At 40.3% G+C, this 20,614-nt stretch overlaps 1 protein-coding gene across 1 annotated transcript in view; it reads right to left on the reverse strand.

The window, feature by feature from the left end:
- APC2 (APC regulator of WNT signaling pathway 2) overlaps positions 1-20,614 on the reverse strand; it is a 128,500-nt gene that overhangs the window by 64,207 nt on the left and 43,679 nt on the right. The window contains exons 4-7 of the mRNA XM_073547199.1: positions 9,078-9,162; positions 7,001-7,187; positions 2,708-2,816; positions 2,456-2,569 (exon numbers count right to left, since the gene is read on the reverse strand). Of these exons, the coding sequence (XP_073403300.1) occupies positions 2,456-2,569; positions 2,708-2,816; positions 7,001-7,187; positions 9,078-9,162 (495 nt within the window). The remainder of the gene's footprint in view (positions 1-2,455; positions 2,570-2,707; positions 2,817-7,000; positions 7,188-9,077; positions 9,163-20,614) is intronic.

A 20,614-nucleotide genomic window follows, 5' to 3' on the forward strand; every position in this document is an offset into this window, starting at 1 on the left:
GCATTAATACTCTGGGCATAGAGTGAGTAAAATAAGTATTTGACACACTGCCGATTTTGCAAGATTTCCAACTACAAAGAATGGAGAGGTCTGTAATTTTTATCGTAAGTACACTTCAACTTTGAGAGACAGAATCTTAAACATAAAAAAATGAAAATCACATTGTATGATGTTTAAATAGTTAAATTGGCCTTTATTGCATGAAATAAGTATTTGATACAAGAGGAAAAACAGAACTTAATATTTGGTTCCGAAGCCTTTGCTTGAAATTACAGAGGTCAGGAGGTCAGACTGGGCTGTCGCTGGGCAACATTGAGTTTCAGCTCTCTCAAAAAAGATTTATTGAGTTCAGCTCTGGAGACTGACTGGGCCACTCCAGGACCTTGAAATGCTTCTTACGGAGCTATTCCTTAGTTTCTCTGGCTGTGTGCCATTCTGGAAGACTCAGCCACGACCCATCTTCAGTGTTCTTACTGAGGGAAGGAGGTTGTTGGCCAAAATCTTGCGATACAAGACCCCATCCATCCTTCCTTCAATACGATGCAGTCCTGACCCCTTTGCAAAAAAAGCACCCCAAAAGTATGACGTTTTCTCCACCATGCTTCACAGTTGGTACTGTGTTCTTAGAGTTGTACTCATCCTTCTTATTCCTCAAACACGGCAAGTGGAGTTGATACCAAAAAGTTCTATTTTAGTCTCATCTAACCACATGACGTTCTCCCATGCGTCCTCTGGATCATCCAGATGGTCATTGGCCAACTTCAAACGGACCTGGATATATGCTGAGCAGGGGGATCGTGCCCTGCAAGATTTTACTCCATGACGGCGTAGTGGGTTACTAATGGTAATGTTTGAGACTGTGATACCAGTTCTATTCAGGTCATTAACCAGGTAATCACGTATAGTTCTGGGCTGATTCCCAACCTTTCTCAGAATCACTCTTAACACACGAGGCAAGATTTTGTATGGAGCACCAGACAGAGGAATATTGACCGTCATCTTGTGTTTCTTCCATTTTCTAATGATTGTGCCAACAGTTGTTGCCTTCTCACCAAGCTTTTTGCCTATTGTCTTGTAGCCCATCCCAGCCTTGTGCAGGTCTACAATTTAGTCCCTGGTGTCCTTAGAAAGCTCTTTGGTCTTGGCCATGGTGTAGAGTTTGGAGTGTGATTGATTGAGTGTGTGGACAGGTGTCTTTTATACAGGTAACGAGTTCAAACAGGTGCAATTAATACAGGTAATTAGTGCAGAGTAGGTGGGCTTCTCAAAGAAAAATTAACAGGTCTGTGGAAGTCAGACTTCTTGCTGATTTGTAGGTGATAAAATACATTTTTCATGCAATAAAATGCAACTTAATTATTTCAAAATCAAACAATGTGATTTTCTGTTTTTTTATTTTATTCTTAGATTCTGTCTCTCACAATTGAAATGTACCTTGATTAAAATTACAGACCTCTCCATTCCTTGTAGGTGGGAAAACTTGCAAAATCGGCTGTGTATGAAATGCTTATTTTAACCACTGTATATAATGAAGTAAAGGTAGGGGGGCAGAGGTAGCAGTTGGACCTGGACCTGAAGTGTCCCAAAGCCCCTTCTACCACATCAGACGAGCAGTATCCTAGATGTCACAGACCAAGTTTTTCCGAAATTAAGACAGGGTCATGTATTATTTTTTTGCTCCATGCGCACGTCAGCGCACCCATAGACTATAATGGGTGTTTGGGTGAAAAAAAAATGCATTGCGGGCGCATGCGTTTTTTTGGGACAAGTCAGATGCATAAAAAATGCAACAGGATGCATTTTGTGCGCCCGAGCACACACTACAAAAAAATGCATGCGCACACAAACGCGTACAAACGCATGTGTATGCGCACCCATGTAAAGTATAGGGAAAAAATATGCATGCTTTTTTTGCGCAAAAAACAAACGCAAAAAAACGCAAGTGTGAAACCAGCCTTAGAGAGTGGGGGCTATAAGAAATTGCTCAGATTGATTGTCCTCCCCTTTCCCCTACCACCGGTTCTGTATATCAGTCTGTCTCCTCTTTAGCTCCTCTAAACTCCTGCATGTAAATGACTTTTTGCAACATCATGGTCGACCATGATGTCACAAAAAGATCCTAAAAGGAAAATTAACCTTGGAATAGAAATATCGGGGGCCCCTTAGAGAGTGGGGTCTTGGGCAAGTGACCAATTTGCACAACACTCGATCGCCGGTCCAGACTGTAGCTAGGGCTTATATTTCAAGCATACTCCAATAATCCTGTGAAATCATGCTAGGGCTTATTTTCGAGGTAGCTCTTACTTTTGGGGAAACACAGTAGTAGATGTAGGACCAGTTATAGCCTTTGCATAGGAGCCTCAAGTTAAGCCACTGGTTGTCAGCATTTTTACATAATTTTGCTTGTCGTAATAGTTCCCATTAGTTAGACTTTTGTTTTATGCATATCTCCTACCTGAGCTCTCTGCACCATTTCATCTGCAGTACCAAATCTTTCTTCTAGCACACAACGCAAGTGCTCTGATTCAAACTCCAACTGTTGTCGGATAAGATCGATCTGCAGGGAGAACTGAAAGTGTATACTTGGTCATAAGGATAAATAAGTGTGAAATTAGAAAAAAAAAGTAGTAGAGCGTAGAGAAAAAATAAGAAGCACAGAATAAAGACATACTGTACTTAGAATTTTGTAACTCTCAAAGCATCTTACCGTCTCAACCTGGGGCAACTCCTCTAAGCGCTTGGACAGACTTTGAAGCTGCGAGTAATACCATAGTTTCTCCTTTTCCTCCTTATCAATCTCTGCCAGCAGCAGAGTCCTGACAAAAGAAATATTGCACATCAAACTAACTACAATGCTGCTTGTGTAAAGATTGTTGACTGCTAGAATCAATGCAAGTTGAACATTAATCCTAGATACCAATGTATCTTAATACAGATTGTAAATCTGCTGCTCATTTACCCAAATATGTGTATAATACAATAGTTGATAAATATAAATATCAAAAGACTGACCGTCACATCCAAACATAAGTTAGGTCCGAACAGGTGCTTACCTAGAGTAGCCAACTCATACACAGTCAAACAAATAAAGCAGCACTCTGTAACGCGATAGCATTCAAACACGAAACATGAAATATGAATTGTGTTCTGTCCAGCCATATAATTGCTGTCTAGAAAGTCTAGTCATTTTTTTTATGTCACCGATTATTACAGACATTGTATTTTTGTGTGTATTAATCCTTCATATATTTCATATCGTAAGGTAACAGCACCACCTGCTGGCCGTTTAATGCATAGATTCTAGTTTAATTTGCAATGTCTTGTGGGAAGTTCCTAGGGCATTGTGGGATTGTTCCTGTTGCATCATGGTCTTATTTATGACACTGTGAAGGGAACAGCAGCCATTATTCCTCCATGTGTCTTAGGAGAAACTACACTATTCATGTTCTTCATGCTCCTTAAACAGCCTGCTCTAAGCATAGTTGGTAAGCACTATCTAGGTGTTATAATCCTGTTGTACTAAGTAGGTAATCAGTTTGTATATTACCTCATGTTACCTGTGTATTGCAGACTATTTGTGTTTCATGCTCTGTGCAGTTATATATTCTGAAATGCTCCTGTTATTGCATTCTATAGTTTCACCCTTTCCTGTCACATCTGCAATCAATAAAAGAAGGTTACAATTTTACAGCCTCTTTTCTTAAAGAAGACAGGGGGTTTAGCTACATGTCTCATTGCACACCCTGCTAACGTGTATGAGGACAGTATAAATTGCATTACTGCACTAGAAAAATGAAAAATTGAGAATGCTTAGCACATAAATTGGCCAATTCATGTGTACCTGGCAGCCACGATTCACATTAGGTTCCCATAGAGATGTAGACTTCAGTCTAAAAGAGGATTGGCATTAGGTCCTGGCAACCACAATCATCTTATCGTGGCTGCCGGGTGCACATGAATTGGCCAATTTATGCGCTAAGCATTCTCAATTTTTCATATTTCTAGTGCAGTAATGCAATTCAATTTTCATATTTCATGTTTGCATGCTATAGCATTACAAAGTCCTGCTTTATTTGTTTGATACAATAGTTGATAGTATTCATAACCTATACAGTGGCTTGTGAAAGTATTCACCACTTGGCTTTTTACTTATTTTGTTACATTACAACCTGTGTTTAAATATTTTGTAATCTGATTTGTGTGCACTAAATAGTCTTAAGTTGGTGAAGTGAGAAAAATATAGACAAAAATTAAATTTATGTAATCAGAAAACTAAAAATTGGCATGTGTATATGTATTCACCCCTTTTGCGATGAAGGCCCTAAAAATTTCTGGTGCAAGCTATTACCTTTCAAGTCACATGCTAAGTGAAAGGAAGTCAACCTGTGTGCAATCTAAGTGTCACATGGTCTGTCAGTATATACACTCCTTATCTGAAAGGCAACAGAGGCTGCAACATCATTAAGCAAGAGGCAACACTAACCAAACACCATGAAGACCAAGGAGATCTCCAAACAGTCAGGGACAAAGTTGTTGAGAAGCACAAGTCATGGTTGGGTTATAAAAAATATCCCAATCTTTGATGATCCCCAGAGCACTATCAAATCCATTATCATCAAATGGAAAGAACATGGTACCATAACAAATCTGCCAAGACAGGGCTGCCCACCAAAACCCTCAGCGCGGGAAAGGAGGTCATTAATCAGAGAGGTGATATGGAAGCCTAGGTTGCTTTGATAGCAGCCTTCAGCTCATCTGCATTGTCGGGTCTGGTGTCTCTCATCTTCCTCTTGACAATACCCCATAGATTCTCTATGGGGTTAAGGCCAGGCGAGTTTGCTGGCCAATCAAACACAGTGATACCATTGTTTTTAAACCAGGTATTGGTACTTTTGGCAGTGTGGACAGGTGCCAAGTCCTGCTGGAGAATGAAATTCCCATCTCCAAAAAACTTGTCGGCAGAGGGAAGCATCCACAATCAATGATAGTTTCGGGAGCCATGTCATCTGCTGGTGTAGGTCCACTGTGTTTTATCAAGACCAAAGTCAGCGCAGCCGTCTACCAAGAAATTTTAGAGCACTTCATACTTCCCTCTGCAGACAAGCTTTTTGGAGATGGAAATTTCATTCTCCAGCAGAATTTGGCACCTGTCCACACTGTCCAAAGTACCAATACCTGATTTAAAAACAACAATATCACTGTGCTTGATTGGCCAGCAAACTCGCCTGACCTTAAACCCATAGAGAATCTATGGGGTATTGTCAAGAGGAAGATGAGAGACACCAGTCCCAACAATGCAGATGAGCTTAAGGCTGCTATCAAAGCAACTTGGGCTTCCATAACACCTCAGAAGTGCCACAGACTGATCGCCTCCATGCCACGCCGAAATGATGCAGTAACTGATGCAAAAGGAGCCCAACCAAGTAATGAGTGCATTTACTGAACATACATTTCAGTAGGCCAACATTTCAGATTGTAACATAATTTTTTCAATCTGGTGTTGTAAAGTATTCTAATTTACTCAGAAAATGACTTTTGGGTTTTCATTGGCTGTGAGCCATAATCATCAACATTACCAGAAATAAGCACTTAAAATAGATCACTCTGTAATGACTCTAAATAATATATGAGTTTCACTTTTTATATTGAAGAACTGAAATAAATTAACTTTTTGATGATATTAGAATCATAGAATCGTAGAGTTGGAAGGGACCTCCTGGGCCATCTGGTCCAACCCCCTGCTCAAAGCAGGATTCGCTAAATCATCCCAGTCAGATGTCTGTCCAGCCTCTGTTTGAAGACTTCCATTGAAGGAGAACTCACCACTTCTCGTGGCAGCCTGTTCCACTCATTGATCACTCTAACTATCAAAAAGTTTTTTCTAATATCTAATCTGTGTCTCCTCCCATTCAGTTTCATCCCATTGCTTCTAGTCTTTCCTTGTGCAAATGAGAATAAAGTTGATCCTTCTACAATGTGACAGCCCTTTAGATATTTGTAGACAGCTATTAAGTCTCCTCTCAGTCTTCTCTTTTGCAAACTAAACATTCCCAAATCCTGCAACCTTTCCTCATAAGACAGGGTTTGCAGACCGGTCACCATTCTGGTCACTCTTTTCTGAACTTGCTCCAGTTTGTTGATGTCTTTTTTAAAATGTGGTGCCCAAAACTGGACACAATATTCCAGATGAGGTCTGACCAAAGAGGAATAGAGGGAAATAATGACTTCACGTGATCTAGACTGTATGCTTCTGTTAATACATCCTAGAATTGCATTTGCCTTTTTTGCTGCTGCATCACACTGTTGACTCATATTCAGTCTGTGATCTATTAGTATACCCAAGTCTTTTTCACATGTGCTGTCACTTAGCCCTATTCCTCCCATTCTATATCTGCTTTTTTCATTTTTATTGCCCAGATGTAGTACTTTGCATTTCTCCCTGTTAAAAACCATTCTGTTAGTTGCTGCCCACTTCTCCAGTTTATTTAAATCTTTTTGAATCCTCTCTCTCTCTTCTCTAGTATTAGCTATCCCTCCTAGCTTTGTGTCATCAGCAAATTTAATATTCTAATTTTATGAGATGCAGCTGTATTTAGGGGGGTGAATCGCTATGCACACTGAAGTTTTCAGTTATTTTGTCCTATTTATTATTTGCTTCACACAAAAAAAAGAAAACCAAATGTTCACAGTTGTAAGCATGCTCTTTGCATGAACTGATGCAAATCCTCAAACAAAACTGTGAAATTCCAGGTTGTGAGGTAGCAAAACACAAAAAAATGCCAAGGGGCAAATACTTTCCCAAGCCACTGTACAGACATATAAGACCTATTATAAAAAGTTAAACTACATAAAAGTATATATTTGCTTTGAAGATCAACCTTATGGACTAATGGACATTTGAACGTACTTTCAATAAATCAATAGATGGTCTTCTTTGTCCATCGTGAATTATCCTCTCTAAAACACTTTACTAATTTTTTAACTTTGTAAAGTTCCTCACCTTTCCTTGTCCAGTTCTGTTTTGATTGTCACACTGGACCGACTTTCCACCCGTCGTTTCTTCTGAGAACTGTCTGTGTATATTGATGATGTTCCAGAAGCCCGACCCAAGACAACAGAGGTGTCAGGAGGACCAATCCCTGAAGATGTATACTGATTATATAAACCAGGAATATCACCTTGCAGAGCTGAAATTGAATGAAGCCAAGTGAATGTTAATTACATTTTTATAAGAAGAGGGCTGTTAGAAAAGCCTGATATACTTAAATCAGTAATGCAGTGTTCATTTTTTATCTATAACTAGTCTACTAATGTATACTATTTGGCTAGTGTTGCAGTCTACAGATCATGGATTCTTTTTACAAAGTTTGGTCATCTGCTCTTATGGTAACACCCTGGGAATCTTGTGCTTTTCTGTTCCCTCAAAGGGATCACCAGAACTGCTTGTGTGATCAAACTGCATAGACTATATCACGCAAGTTCTCTACAGAAAAGCTGGAGAAAGTTGTGATAGAAACTCTCATCACAGTTACTGATGATGATCAGACAGTTTCTGTCACACCGGTAAAATGAAACATCACAATTTAGCTTTCATGACTGTATACTATAAATACTTATAATCTATTAGCTTTTTTATCAGTGTCTACAGGTCCCTCATTGAATTGATAGTAGATCATAGAGAAAAAGAAAAAAGTCAAATCTTAAGCTCAAGATAGGGTTTGAAGAGAAGACCGGAGATTGAACTGCAGGAAACTGAGTTGACTACACATGAAAGAAGACAAGAGTGTAAGAGAAAATTCGGCGGGGGGAACGGTAATAGAAAAAAGTGGTTCTTTAAGTATGAATTTGTAAAACTATTCAATGATATTTTATAGTAAATTGCAGATGCATAACTAGAATATCAAGGGTTCTAGAGAAAATATTGGTGTATCTCTCCCACTATACTAAAAATATGACACCTCCTTTACCAGTAGAATGTGCCACAGCTATACCTACAATGCTTGCATGTACACAGGCACAGCACTACACTAGAGTCTAGAACAAGGCACCTACATGTGAACAAAGGAAAGAAATAGAAGAGTGTTGCTGCCACTTCCGTGTACTGTGCCACTGATCAGATTCATGGAAGAGTGGTTGTTTGGGCCCCCTCTACAAGCTCCATGTCTGTTAGTTGAACTGTTGCCTAGTATGCCTGGCTGTGACTGTGCATGCAAGTAAGTTGAGACTCAACAGTGTAGTATTGGTGCTCGTCTATGCCTAGTCATGGTCACAACCCCTGTGACAGATATTGTTTTGCTTCTCATAAATTGGCATCTTCTTCACCATGCAGAACCGCCTAAGTGCACAAAATTGGTGTGAAATAGTAAATTCGAAATAGGAAAGGAGAGGGGGGGGCTGCAGTTTTTTTTGCTATTTGTTGCTTTGAATAGTTTTTGTACATGTCCTGTTTAGTTCTTCAAACCAAGTGGTCCAAGAAAAAAAATCGCATTGTGCACGATTTGCCTAAAGGAATCGGATGACCCTCATCTATTGAAATCTATGGGCTTGTGAAAAAAATTGTACCACACTCGGATAACATCAGAGTGCGATCCGATTGTCACAGACAGACTGCATGGAGAAGGTGGAGAAACTTTTTCTTTTCTCCACCTCCGAGAAAATTGGATTTCACTCTGTTCACACTCCGATCAAAGTCTGATTAGCAAATTAGTATAATCGGACCAATTTTTTCGGATGGAAAGAAATTTCGTTATCTGCACCTGCTCTTTCAGTCAGAGGGGAGCTGGAACAGAAATGATGGGTTCAGAGCCCACATCTCTGCCATCTTACAAGAAGTGCCCATCCACTCACTGTGCCTGTACAGACACCATCAAATGGAAGGAATGTTACCCAAAATATGCAGGCTATCTGCATCATCCTATTGCGATTTTATTTTTCATTTTTCTACAGTACTCCTTAACAAAATTCTAATTTCTTTCACAACAGTTATCATTGTATAATTGCTGCTGAAATAAACCAAAAATGTCACTACTTCCAAATAGTTTCTAAATAGCAATCATTACATACTCTGTGTTACTCACCTTTCATTTGGTCCAGTACATCTGGCTGCATTGCCGTTGTCCCTACATCCTGCTCAAGTTTGTCTTGAAGATGTTTTAAAACCTCCTAAAATCAAGATACAATAAAAACATGTTTATATTGTTGAACAAGCTACGGGCTTATGGGTGCTTTCCCGCCCTTTGGTGTCTGATCACATGGCATACAATCAGAACAGACACAGAGAAAAGCATGGCTATAATGATGCCTGTGTTTGGGAAGTGCAAAATGTCATGGTCTTCTGGCCTCCAGGCCTAGTGTGGCCAACATTACAGTATTTTCATCCAAATGTCACACTCAAAAGTCCGTGGTTTTACAAATGTCAGACTGTAATAAAATATCAAGTAATAAGAGTTCATTATATTATGACATCTGGAAAAATTCTATGACCCCCTTCACACAAAAAGATGTACAAAACTAAAAGAACAACGTAGGTAACGCTGTTTTTTTGTCATCAACTGTGGAGGGAGAGCATTCTACTGAAGAGGTTTTCCACACCCTGGACAACACCTTTTTAAATAAAGTAGTCCCTTTTCTAAAATAAAAAAAACATACTACCTCCCACCAGTCCAGTATTGTTATGGTATGTGAGCTCCGCAGCCAATCAGCGGCCGGTATTGGGCTACTGCGTTCTTACTTCCCTTGGTTGAATGAACAAGTGGAAGAAATGAGTGCACAGCTGCTCAATAGCAGCTGATTGAAACAACAGTGGCATAAATTACCATCAAGTCAATGACTATGGTAGATTTCCTGCAGTGGCACATGGCAACAAATTCGATAAGCGGTGCACAGAAATGAATGAGTTTGGTACATCTTACTCTAGTGTTCATCAAGTTCAAGACTGTTTTGTAGCATTTATTTCATTGCAATTAATGTAAAAAATGAAGACACTTTACAAACACAATTTCTGAAAGTGAATTACCATCTCGCCAATTTTAATATGCTAGCAAAATTGTTTAATACACTATTGACATGTTATATCTAAAAACTGATATGATACTGACATGTTTAAATATGCATATTTATATTGCAATTTTACTGTTCTTTATACAGTTGAAACCAGAAGTTTACATACACTACATAAAAAGACACATATGCATGTTTTTCTCCATATCTGACATGAAATCAGAATAAATCTTTCCCGTTTGAGGTCAATTAGGATTACCATAATAATTAATATTTGCCAAATGCCAGAATAATGAAAGAGAATGTTTTAAGGAATTTCTGTTACTTACTGCAAAGTTAAAAGTTTGCATACATTTCATTAGTATTTGGTACCATTGTCCTTAAAATGAATGACTTGGGTCAAACGTTTGGGATATAATTCCACAAGCTTCTCACAATAGTTGATCAGAATTCGGGCCCATTTCTTCTGACAAAACTGGTGTAACTGATTCAGGTTTGAAGGTCGCTTTGTTTGCACGTGGCTTATCAGCTTTGCCCATAAATTTTCAATAGGTTTGAGATCAGGGCTTTGTGATGGCTACGCCAAAATGTTGACTCTGCTATCGTTAAGCCACTTTGTTACCATTTTGTTAGTGTGTTTTGAGTCATTGTCTATTTGGAAGACCCATTTCCGCCCAAGCTTTAACTTCCTGGCTGATGTCTTGAGATGTTGCTTCAGTATTGCCACATAATCTTCTTTTATCATGATGCCATTATTTTGTGAAGTGCATCAGTCCCTCCTGCAGCAAAACAACCACACAACATGATGCTGCCACCCCCATGTTTCACAGTTGGAGTGGGGTTTTTAGGCTTCCAAGCGTCTCCCTTTTTCCTCCAAACATAAAGATGGTCATTATACCCAAAAAGTTCAATTTTAGTTTTATCATTTCAGGACATGTCTCCAAAAATTAAGGTCTTTGTTCCTGTGTTCATTTGCAAACATTAAACTGGCTTTTTCATGTTTCTTTTGGAGAAATAGCATCTTCCTGGCAGAGTGGTTTTTCAGCCCAGGTTGATACAGTACTTGTTTCACTTTGGATATTGAAACAATCTTACCAGATTCCGCCATCATCTTCACAAGGTCTTTTGCTTTTGTCCTTGGGTTGATATGCACACGTCGCACCAAAGCACGTTCATGTCTGGGACACAGAACCAATCTCCTTTTTGTGTGGTATGATGGCTGAACATTCCCATCTTGTTTGTACTTGTGTATAAATTGTTTGTACAGATGATTGAGGCATGTTGAGGTATCTTGAAATTGTACCCAAGGATGAGCCAGACTTGAGAAAGTTCACTATTCTCTTCCTGATATCTTGGCTGATTTCTTGAGACGTTCCCGTGATGCTACACAAAGAAGCAGTGTGTTTCAGGTGTGCATTAAATACATCCACAGGTGTCCCTGTAATTAACTCAGATGCTTCCAAAAAACCTATCAGAAGCTTCCAAACACATGACATCATCATAAGGGCAGTCCAGAATAGTTTAACCCCTTCCTGACATCCGACGGTATATCCCGTCCATGGGACCTGGGCCCCTATGCCCATGGACGGGATAGTACGTCGGGCGCGATCAGCGGCGCCCACGTGGTGAGCGCCGCTGATCGCGGCCGGGTGTCAGCTGATTATCACAGCTGACACCCGGCACAATGTGTCAGGGGCGGTCACGGACCGCCCCCGACACGTTAACCCCTTGCACACCACGATCAAACATGATCGCGGTGTACCGGGAGATAAAGGGAAGCATCGGCAGGGAGGGGGCTCCCTCCGTGCTTCCCTGAGCCCCCCACGGCAGCGCAATGTGCAGCGCTGCTGCGGGGGACTCCTTTCCTCCAGGCCCCCGAATCCAAGATGGCGACGGGGGCCTTCGGGGGCCTGAGGAAGCTGGCTTCCTCAGTGCCTGCAAAGCGCAGGCATGAGGAAGCATTCTGCAGTGCCTGTGTCAGATCGCTGATCTGTCACAGTGATCTGTGATGTGACAGTTCAGCGATCTGTCACAGGACAGTGATGTCCCACCTGGGACTATTTAATAAAGTAAAAAAATAAATAAAAAAAAGTGTAAAAATAATTTAAAAAAAATCGCCAAATAAATTAGAAAAAAAAAAAAAATATTCCCCCAATAAATCCATTTTTTGGAAATAAAAAAAAACAAACAATAAAAGTACACATATTAGGTATCGCCGCGTCCGTAACGACCCGCCCTATAAAACTGTCCCATTAGTTAACCCCTTTAGCGAACCCCTTAAAAAATAAAAATAAAAAACGAAGCAAAAAATAATGATTTATTATCATACTGCCAAACAAAAAGTGTAATAACGCGCGATCAAAAAGACGCATATAAATATCCATGGTACCGCTGAAAACGTCATCTTGTCCCGCAAAAAACGAGCCACCACACAGCATCATCAGCGAAAAAATAAAAAAGTTATAGCTCGCAGAATAAAGCGATGCAAAAATAATTATTTTTTATATAAAATAGTTTTCATTGCATAAAACCAACAAAAACATAAAAAAACGACCTAAATGAGGTATCGCTGTAACCGTACTGACCCGAAGAATAAAACCGCTTTATCAATTCTACCGCACGCGGAACGGTGTAAACGCACCCCCCCAAAAGAAATTCATGAAACGCTGGTTTTTCTTCATTCTGCGTCCCAAAAATCGGAATAAAAAGCGATCAAAAAATTTCACGTGCCCGAAAATGGTACCAATAAAAACGTCAACTCGTCCCGCAAAAAATAAGACCTCACATGACTCGGTGGGTCAAAATACGGAAAAATTATAGCTCTCAATATGTGGTGATGCAAAAACTATTTTTACAATAAAAAGCGTCTTTTAGCATGCGACAGCTGCCAAAAATAAAAACCGCCATAAATAGTAAATCAAACCCCCCGTTATCACCCCCTTAGTTAGGGAAAAATAATAAAATAAAAAAAATGTATTTATTTCCATTTTTCCATTAGGGTTAGGGCTAGGGTTAGGGCTAGGGTAGGGTTAGGGTTAGGGCTAGGGTTAGGGTTAGGGTTAGGGCTAGGGTTAGGGCTAGGGTTAGGGTTAGGGCTAGGGGCATGTTGGGGTTCGGGTTGGAGTTAGAATTGGGGGTTTCCACTGTTTGGGCACATCAGGGGCTCTCCAAATGCAACATAGCATCTGATCTCAATTCCAGCCAATTCTGAGTTGAAAAAGTCAAATGGTGCTCCTTCCCTTCCAAGCTCTGCCATGCGCCCAAACAGTGTTTTACCCCCACATGTAGGGTATCAGCCTACTCAGGACAAATTGCAAAACAATTTTTGGGGTCCAATTTCTCCTGTTACCCTTAGGAAAATAAAAAATTGGGGGCAAAAATATCATTTTTGTGGAAAAAAATGATTTTTTTATTTTCACGTCCGAGTGTTATAAACTTCTGTGAAGCACTTGGGGGTTCAAAGTGCTCACCACACATCTAGATAAGTTCCGTGGGGGGTCTAGTGTCCAAAATGGGGTCACTTGTGGGGAGTTTCAATAGTTTAGGTACATCAGGGGCTCTCCAAACGCACATGACACCCGCAGACCATTCCATCAAAGTCTGCATTCCAAAACGTCACGACTTCCCTTCCGAGCCCCGACGTGTGCCCATACAGTAGTTTTCTCCCACATATGGGGTATCAGCATACTCAGGACAAATTGGACAACAACTTTTAAGGTCCAATTTCTCCTGGTACCCTTGGGAAAATAAAAAAATGGTGACTAAAAGATCAAATTTGTGGAAAAAATACGAATTTTTTATTTTCACGCCCGGGCGTTATAAACTTCTGTGAAGCACTGGGGGGTTCAAAGTGCTCACCACACATCTAGATAAGTTCCTTGGGGGGTCTAGTTTACAAAATGGTGTCATTTGTGGGGGGTTTCCACTGTTTAGGTACATTATGAGCTCTCCAAAGGCAACATGACACCCGCAGACCATTCCATCAAAGTCTGCATTCCAAAACGTCACGACTTCCCTTCCGAGCCCCGACGTGTGCCCATACAGTAGTTTTCTCCCACATATGGGGTATCAGCATACTCAGGACAAATTGGACAACAACTTTTAAGGTCCAATTTCTCCTGGTACCCTTGGGAAAATAAAAAAATGGTGACTAAAAGATCATGTTTGTGGAAAAAATACGAATTTTTTATTTTCACGCCCGGGCGTTATAAACTTCTGTGAAGCACTGAGGGGTTCAAAGTGCTCACCACACATCTAGATAAGTTCCTTGGGGGGTCTAGTGTCCAAAATGGGGTCATTTGTGGGGGGTTTCCACTGTTTAGGTACATTAGGGGCTCTCCAAAGGCAACATGACACCCGCAGACCATTCCATCAAAGTCTGCATTCCAAAACGTCACTACTTCCCTTCCGAGCCCCGACGTGTGCCCATACAGTAGTTTTCTCCCACATATGGGGTATTAGCATACTCAGGACAAATTGGACAACAACTTTTGGGGTCCAATTTCTTCTGGTACCCTTGGGAAAATAATAAAATGGTGACTAAAAGATCATGTTTGTGGAAAAAATACGAATTTTTTATTTTCACGCCCGGGCGTTATAAACTTCTGTGAAGCACTGGGGGGGGTCAAAGTGCTCACCACACATCTAGATAAGTTCCTTAGGGGGTCTAGTTTCCAAAATGGTGTCATTTGTGGGGGGGTTTCCACTGTTTTGGTACATCAGGAGTTTTCCAAACGCGACATGGTGTCCGATCTCAATTCCAGCCAAAAACGTCAAATGGCGCTGCTTCCCTTCCGAGCTCTGCCATGCGCCCAAATAGTGGTTTACCCCCACATGTGGGGTATCAGCGTACTCAGGACAAATTGCACAATAATTTTTAGGGTCCTGTTACCCTTGGAAAAATAAGAATTGAGGGTGAAAAGATCATTTTTGTGGAAAAAATATGATTTTTTAATTGTATGGCTTTATGTTATAAACTTCTGTGAAGCCCATGGGGGTTCAAAGTTCTCACCACACATCTAGATAAGTTCCTTAGGGGGTCTAGTTTCCAAAATGGTGTCATTTGTGGGGGGTTTCCACTGTTTTGGTACATCAGGGGTTTTCCAAACGCGACATCGTGTCCGATCTCAATTCCAGCCAAAAACGTCAAATGGCGCTGCTTCCCTTCTGAGCTCTGCCATGCGCCCAAATAGTGGTTTACCCCCACATGTGGGGTATCAGCGTACTCAGGACAAATTGCACAATAACTTTTAGGGTCCTGTTACCCTTGGAAAAATAAGAATTGAGGGTGAAAAGATCATTTTTGTGGAAAAAATATGATTTTTTAATTGTATGGCTTTATGTTATAAACTTCTGTGAAGCCCATGGGGGTTCAAAGTTCTCACCACACATCTAGATAAGTTCCTTAGGGGGTCTAGTTTCCAAAATGGTGTCATTTGTGGGGGGTTTCTACTGTTTTGGTACATCAGGGGTTTTCCAAACGCGACATGGTGTCCGATCTCAATTCCAGCCAAAAACGTCAAATGGCGCTGCTTCCCTTCCGAGCTCTGCCATGCGCCCAAATAGTGGTTTACCCCCACATGTGGGGTATCAGCGTACTCAGGACAAATTGCACAATAACTTTTAGGGTCCTGTTACCCTTGGGAAAATAAAAATTGGGGTGAAAAGATCATTTTTGTGGAAAAAATATGATTTTTTAATTGCACCGCTGTACGTTATAAACTTTTGTAAAGCCCTTGTGGGTTCAAAGTTCTCACCACATATCTAGATAAGTTCCTTGGGGGGTCTAGTTTCCAAAATGGGGTCACTTGTAGGGGGTTTCCACTGTTTAGGTACATCAGGGACTCTCCAAACGTGACATGGCGTCCAATCTGAATTCCAGCCAATTTTGCATTGAAAAAGTCAAACGGCGCTCCTTCCATTCTGAGCTCTGCCATGCGCCGAAACAGTCGTTCCCCCCCACATATCAGGTATCTGTGTACTCAGGACAAATTGCACAATAACTTTTGCAGTCCAATTTCTCCTGTTTCCCTTGGTAAAATAAAAAAAATTGAACCTGAATTATTTTTTTTATGAAAAATGTTAGATGTTCATTTTTTTTTAAATATTCAAAAAAATTCCTGTGACGCACCTAAAGGGTTAATAAACTTCTTGAATGTGGTTTTGAGCACCTTAAGGGGTGCAGTTTTTAGAATGGTGTCACTTTTGGGTATTTTCTATCATATAGACCCCTCAAAGTGGCTTCAAATGTGATGTGGTCCTAAAAATAAAATGGTGTTGTAAAAATGAGAAATCGCTGGTCAACTTTTAACCCTTATAACTTCTTAACAAAAAAAAATTTTGGTTCCAAAATTGTGCTGATGTAAAGTAAACATGTGGGAAATGTTAGTTATCAAGTTTTTTGTGTGCCGTATCTCTGTGATTTAAGGGCATAAAAATTCAAAGTTGGAAAATTGCGAAATTTTCAAAATTTTCGCCAAATTTCCGTTTTTCTCACAAATAAACGCAAGTTATTTGAATGAAATTTTACCACTAACATGAAGTACAATATGTCACGAGAAAACAATGTCAGAATCACCGGGATCCATGGAAGCGTTCCAGAGTTATGACCTCATAAAGGTACAGTGGTCAGAATTGTAAAAATTGGCCCGGTCATGAATGTGCAAACCACCCTTGGGGTGAAGGGGTTAAAGGCATAGTAATCTTAGTATATGTAAACTTTTGACTTTTCATTAAGTAATAAAAATGCCTTAAAACATTCTCTTTCTCTCATTCTGGAATTTAGCAAATATTAATAATTATGGTAATCCTAATTGACCTAAAAATTCTGATTTCTTGTCAAATATTGAGAAATACATGCATTTGTGTCTTTTTATATAGTGTATGTAAACCTCTGGTTTCAACTGTAGGTGGTGTTTCTCCTTTAAGTGATGGGTGCACTGACAGTCCCATAATATTGGAAACTACTGATTAGGATATAATATGACGTGGTGCTGGAATATGCAACGTCTGTCTCTGGTGTGTTTATATCCTATATAAGAGATAGTTTGAATTTGGACACGGAATAATTTGACGCTATTAGCAAAACTCATTGCTAATAGATTAAAAGCTGTAATATTGGGCATTGTACATGAGGATCAAACTGGCTTTATGCCAGGAAGATCCACCTCCTCGAATGTTAGAAGAGTGCAGATTCTGACACAGATAGGCCATAAATATAAAAGACCTTGGGCGATAGCCTCTTTGGATACTGCGAAGGCCTTTGATTCTTTGGAGTGGAAGTTCTTGCAGAGGGTGCTTCTGAGGTTCGGCTTTTCAGTTAAATTTTGCAGATGGATCGAATTGCTTTATCGTATGCCGAGAGCCAATATACTGGTGAATGGCGTACTGTCGGAATATTTCAACTTGGGTAGGGGGACCAGACAGGGCTGCCCGCTGTCTCCGATGCTCTTTGCACTCGCGATTGAACCAATTGCGCTTAAGATTAGACAAGATCATTTGGTGAAGGGAATCAATATTAATTCTAGAGTGGATAAGGTAGGACTGTATGCAGATGACCTGGTGCTCTTCCTGGATGAGACTGAACAGTCCCTTCCTAGGGCAATTGACCTTATTGCTGGCTTTGGGGAGTTTTCGGGTCTTAAAATTAATTGGAGTAAGTAGATGGTCATGCCGATATTGGATAATATAGTGGTGCCCGTGTTGTTTGGTTTGCAGGTGGTACCAAGATTTAAGTATTTGGGCATAGTGATTAACCGGAATCCGATTAAAGACTTTGAGGAAAATATATACCCCCTTGAGGATATGATGAGGAAAAAGTTTGAACTATGGTCCCGACTCCCACTGTCTGTAGCAGGCAGAATTGGATTAATTAAAATGATAATCCTCCCAAAGTGTCTATATATGTTGGAACACACGTCAATTAAAATCCCCAAGGGTTACTTTAAGAAGATGCACAGCTTGATGGCAGCGCTTATATGGGGCTCATCTAGGCCTAAGGTGGGTATTGGTACCCTGCAGAGGCCCAAGAGGTAGGGAGGTTACGCGGTACCTGATCTTTTTCTGTACTACCTGGCTGGCCAGTTACGATATTTAAGATATTAGTTGCTCTCCGACATGCTTAATAATGCAGAGGCTCATCTCATTCATTTTCTGGGATGGTGTACACCATGGGCGGTACTTGAAGGTTCATAAAGACCACCTCGGGGCCTGCTGTTTGCACATAGTTTGGCAATACAGGTTTGGCAGGAAGGTAAACATACTTTAAAGTTTTCTGATCAGATTGGGGATACTCAGATATGGGATAATCCTGAATTTACCCATCTCCAGAAGTTACAGGATATAGGTTTCTGGAAGCAAAATGGTATAACAACACTCAATCAGATTTTTGAAAATCAAATTTTATTATCATTTGAACAATTTCACATAAAATTCGGAATCCCCCATAGAGAGTTCTATAGATATCTGCAGCTGAGGCATGCCATAGCATCTCAGTTCCCGCTTCTCAGGGTGCAAATATCTAAATATCCACTAATAGGAACATTGTCCACTCAGGGACCTACGGGTGTGATTTCCTCTCTGTACACCTTTCTGTTAAATTCCAAGATTGCTCCCACCCAACTGGCTGTGGAAGATAAATGGAGGCACCTAATCCCCTCTATCACCCATGACCAGTGGAGCCACGCACTGGAGGCGCATACGACGGTGTCTCTAGCGGCAAATAACAAATTGATTCAGTTATATATGCTACACCAATCCTATCTAACCCCGAGTAAACTGCATAAATTCGGCAGAAGAGTAAATGATGAATGTCATAGATGTGGGGAGGTGGGGGCAGATTTTTGGCATCTCATTTGGGATTGTAGTTTTATAAGAAGGTACTGAGAAGACGTAATTCTTGCTTTAGAAAGGATAATTGGGATACCAATTGAATGCACTCCAGAGATGTGTGTGTTGGGTGTTGTGGACGAAGAAATGTGGACTCATTACGACAGAATATTTCTCAGAGAGGTGTTGTTTCTTGCCAGGAAAGCGATTGCATTGAGGTGGATGGGGGGAAGGTCCCCTTCGGTTAATCAGTGGAAAGAATTGGTGAACAATGTAATTCCCTATGAGAACATACTATACAGAAATAGAGGATGTCCACAGAAATTTCGCAAAATTTGGGAAAAGTGGTGTGACTCGCCCCTGACACAACTAGCTCCTGATGCCATAAATTCTTCAAATGTGAGATATAACCCTTGAAGTGTTTATTTTTCAGTGCAGAATGTGATGCTTTACATGGACTTAATAATATTTGCTTACTACATCTCGACTTGTTAACTCAGAATCCTGATTTAGAACTCTTTAATGATGCAATGTTATTGAGAACAGAATACACTATGTTTAATGCTCTATTTTATTTGTGCTGTTTGTCTACTTTATTATTGGAAGTATGCTTTTATAACTGAGGTTGTGAATGACGACTAGATGGATTACTCTGTTTTCCTCATACTGTAATGTCACATGTTTAATATGTTATTTTGTGGTATCTTTCAATAAAAAGAGTTAAAAAAAAAACCCTCAACCACAATTTTCCACCAACTCCAAGAACCCCTTCACACAACCACAGCAAGCATCACTTGACTCCAGAATGGTGTGAGTCACTCCACCAAAAGAAGCACCCTCTCCATGCCCTCTTGAATCCTCAAGGTCCAAAGGTCAATACCAACTGTGTTCAGATGGACGCCATCGTTGAACCAAAAGTTTCCCTCCCCATCTCAAAATCGGTATGCCTAACCATTACGCCACCATTTCTTTCTATAAAATTTCAAACTTTCCTATTTAATTTAATTCATATTTTCTTAATTTTTTCAATGGATCTGGCAGAGCGCCACACCCATCTAGGAACAATGTCTGACCAAACGATCTTCAATTTTGAATAGGATACCCAGAGGCACAGTACACCATGACGTATATCCCTTATCACATCCCAGCATGTGTGAACACCAAGGTTGTTACCCCAACATGCAACACCAAAACTTCTGGATAATGATCCAACAAAGTGCATCAATGAAATTCTGGTAACACCTGCCGCCAACTCATGCCTCAGACCCCCAGCCACCTTACTACCTTGACAAACCCATCAGATGCCTCTCTCTGCGCACATCCGCCGTAAACACCCCCCAATATACAAATGAATGCCCTAAAATCCAAACTAAATGCAGACCACCTAACAATAAAAAGAAAAAAGGGGAGGAGAAGAATAATTGCAAGTACACTTGCCACTTAATTATTTATTTATTTTAAACATGGATATTACCAAGACGTATCTTGTGTCAAGCAAAATTAATCAAACAAGTCCTTTTAACCACCTAGTGAACAAATTTGGACACACATACAGCTTATATCTCTTCACTTTCCACCTGCATATTTTTTGTGTTACCTCCAAAGGAAGACGCCTAGATTCTGTCTCTGTCACCACTAAAATTCTGAATGAATGAGGAGCAAATCAATCCTCTTCTAAACCCAACCATGTTAGGCACTTTTGAAAAACTGCAGTAAACTGATAAAAAGAAGTCATATTCATGTTGCAATAGAAGACCCAAAACAGTCCCTCTCAGCCCCAAATATTACA

Source organism: Dendrobates tinctorius, unplaced genomic scaffold (genome assembly GCF_039654945.1).
Source record: "Dendrobates tinctorius isolate UK_male_01 unplaced genomic scaffold, ASM3965494v1 ptg000011l, whole genome shotgun sequence".
NCBI classification, from domain to species: Eukaryota; Metazoa; Chordata; class Amphibia; order Anura; family Dendrobatidae; genus Dendrobates; species Dendrobates tinctorius.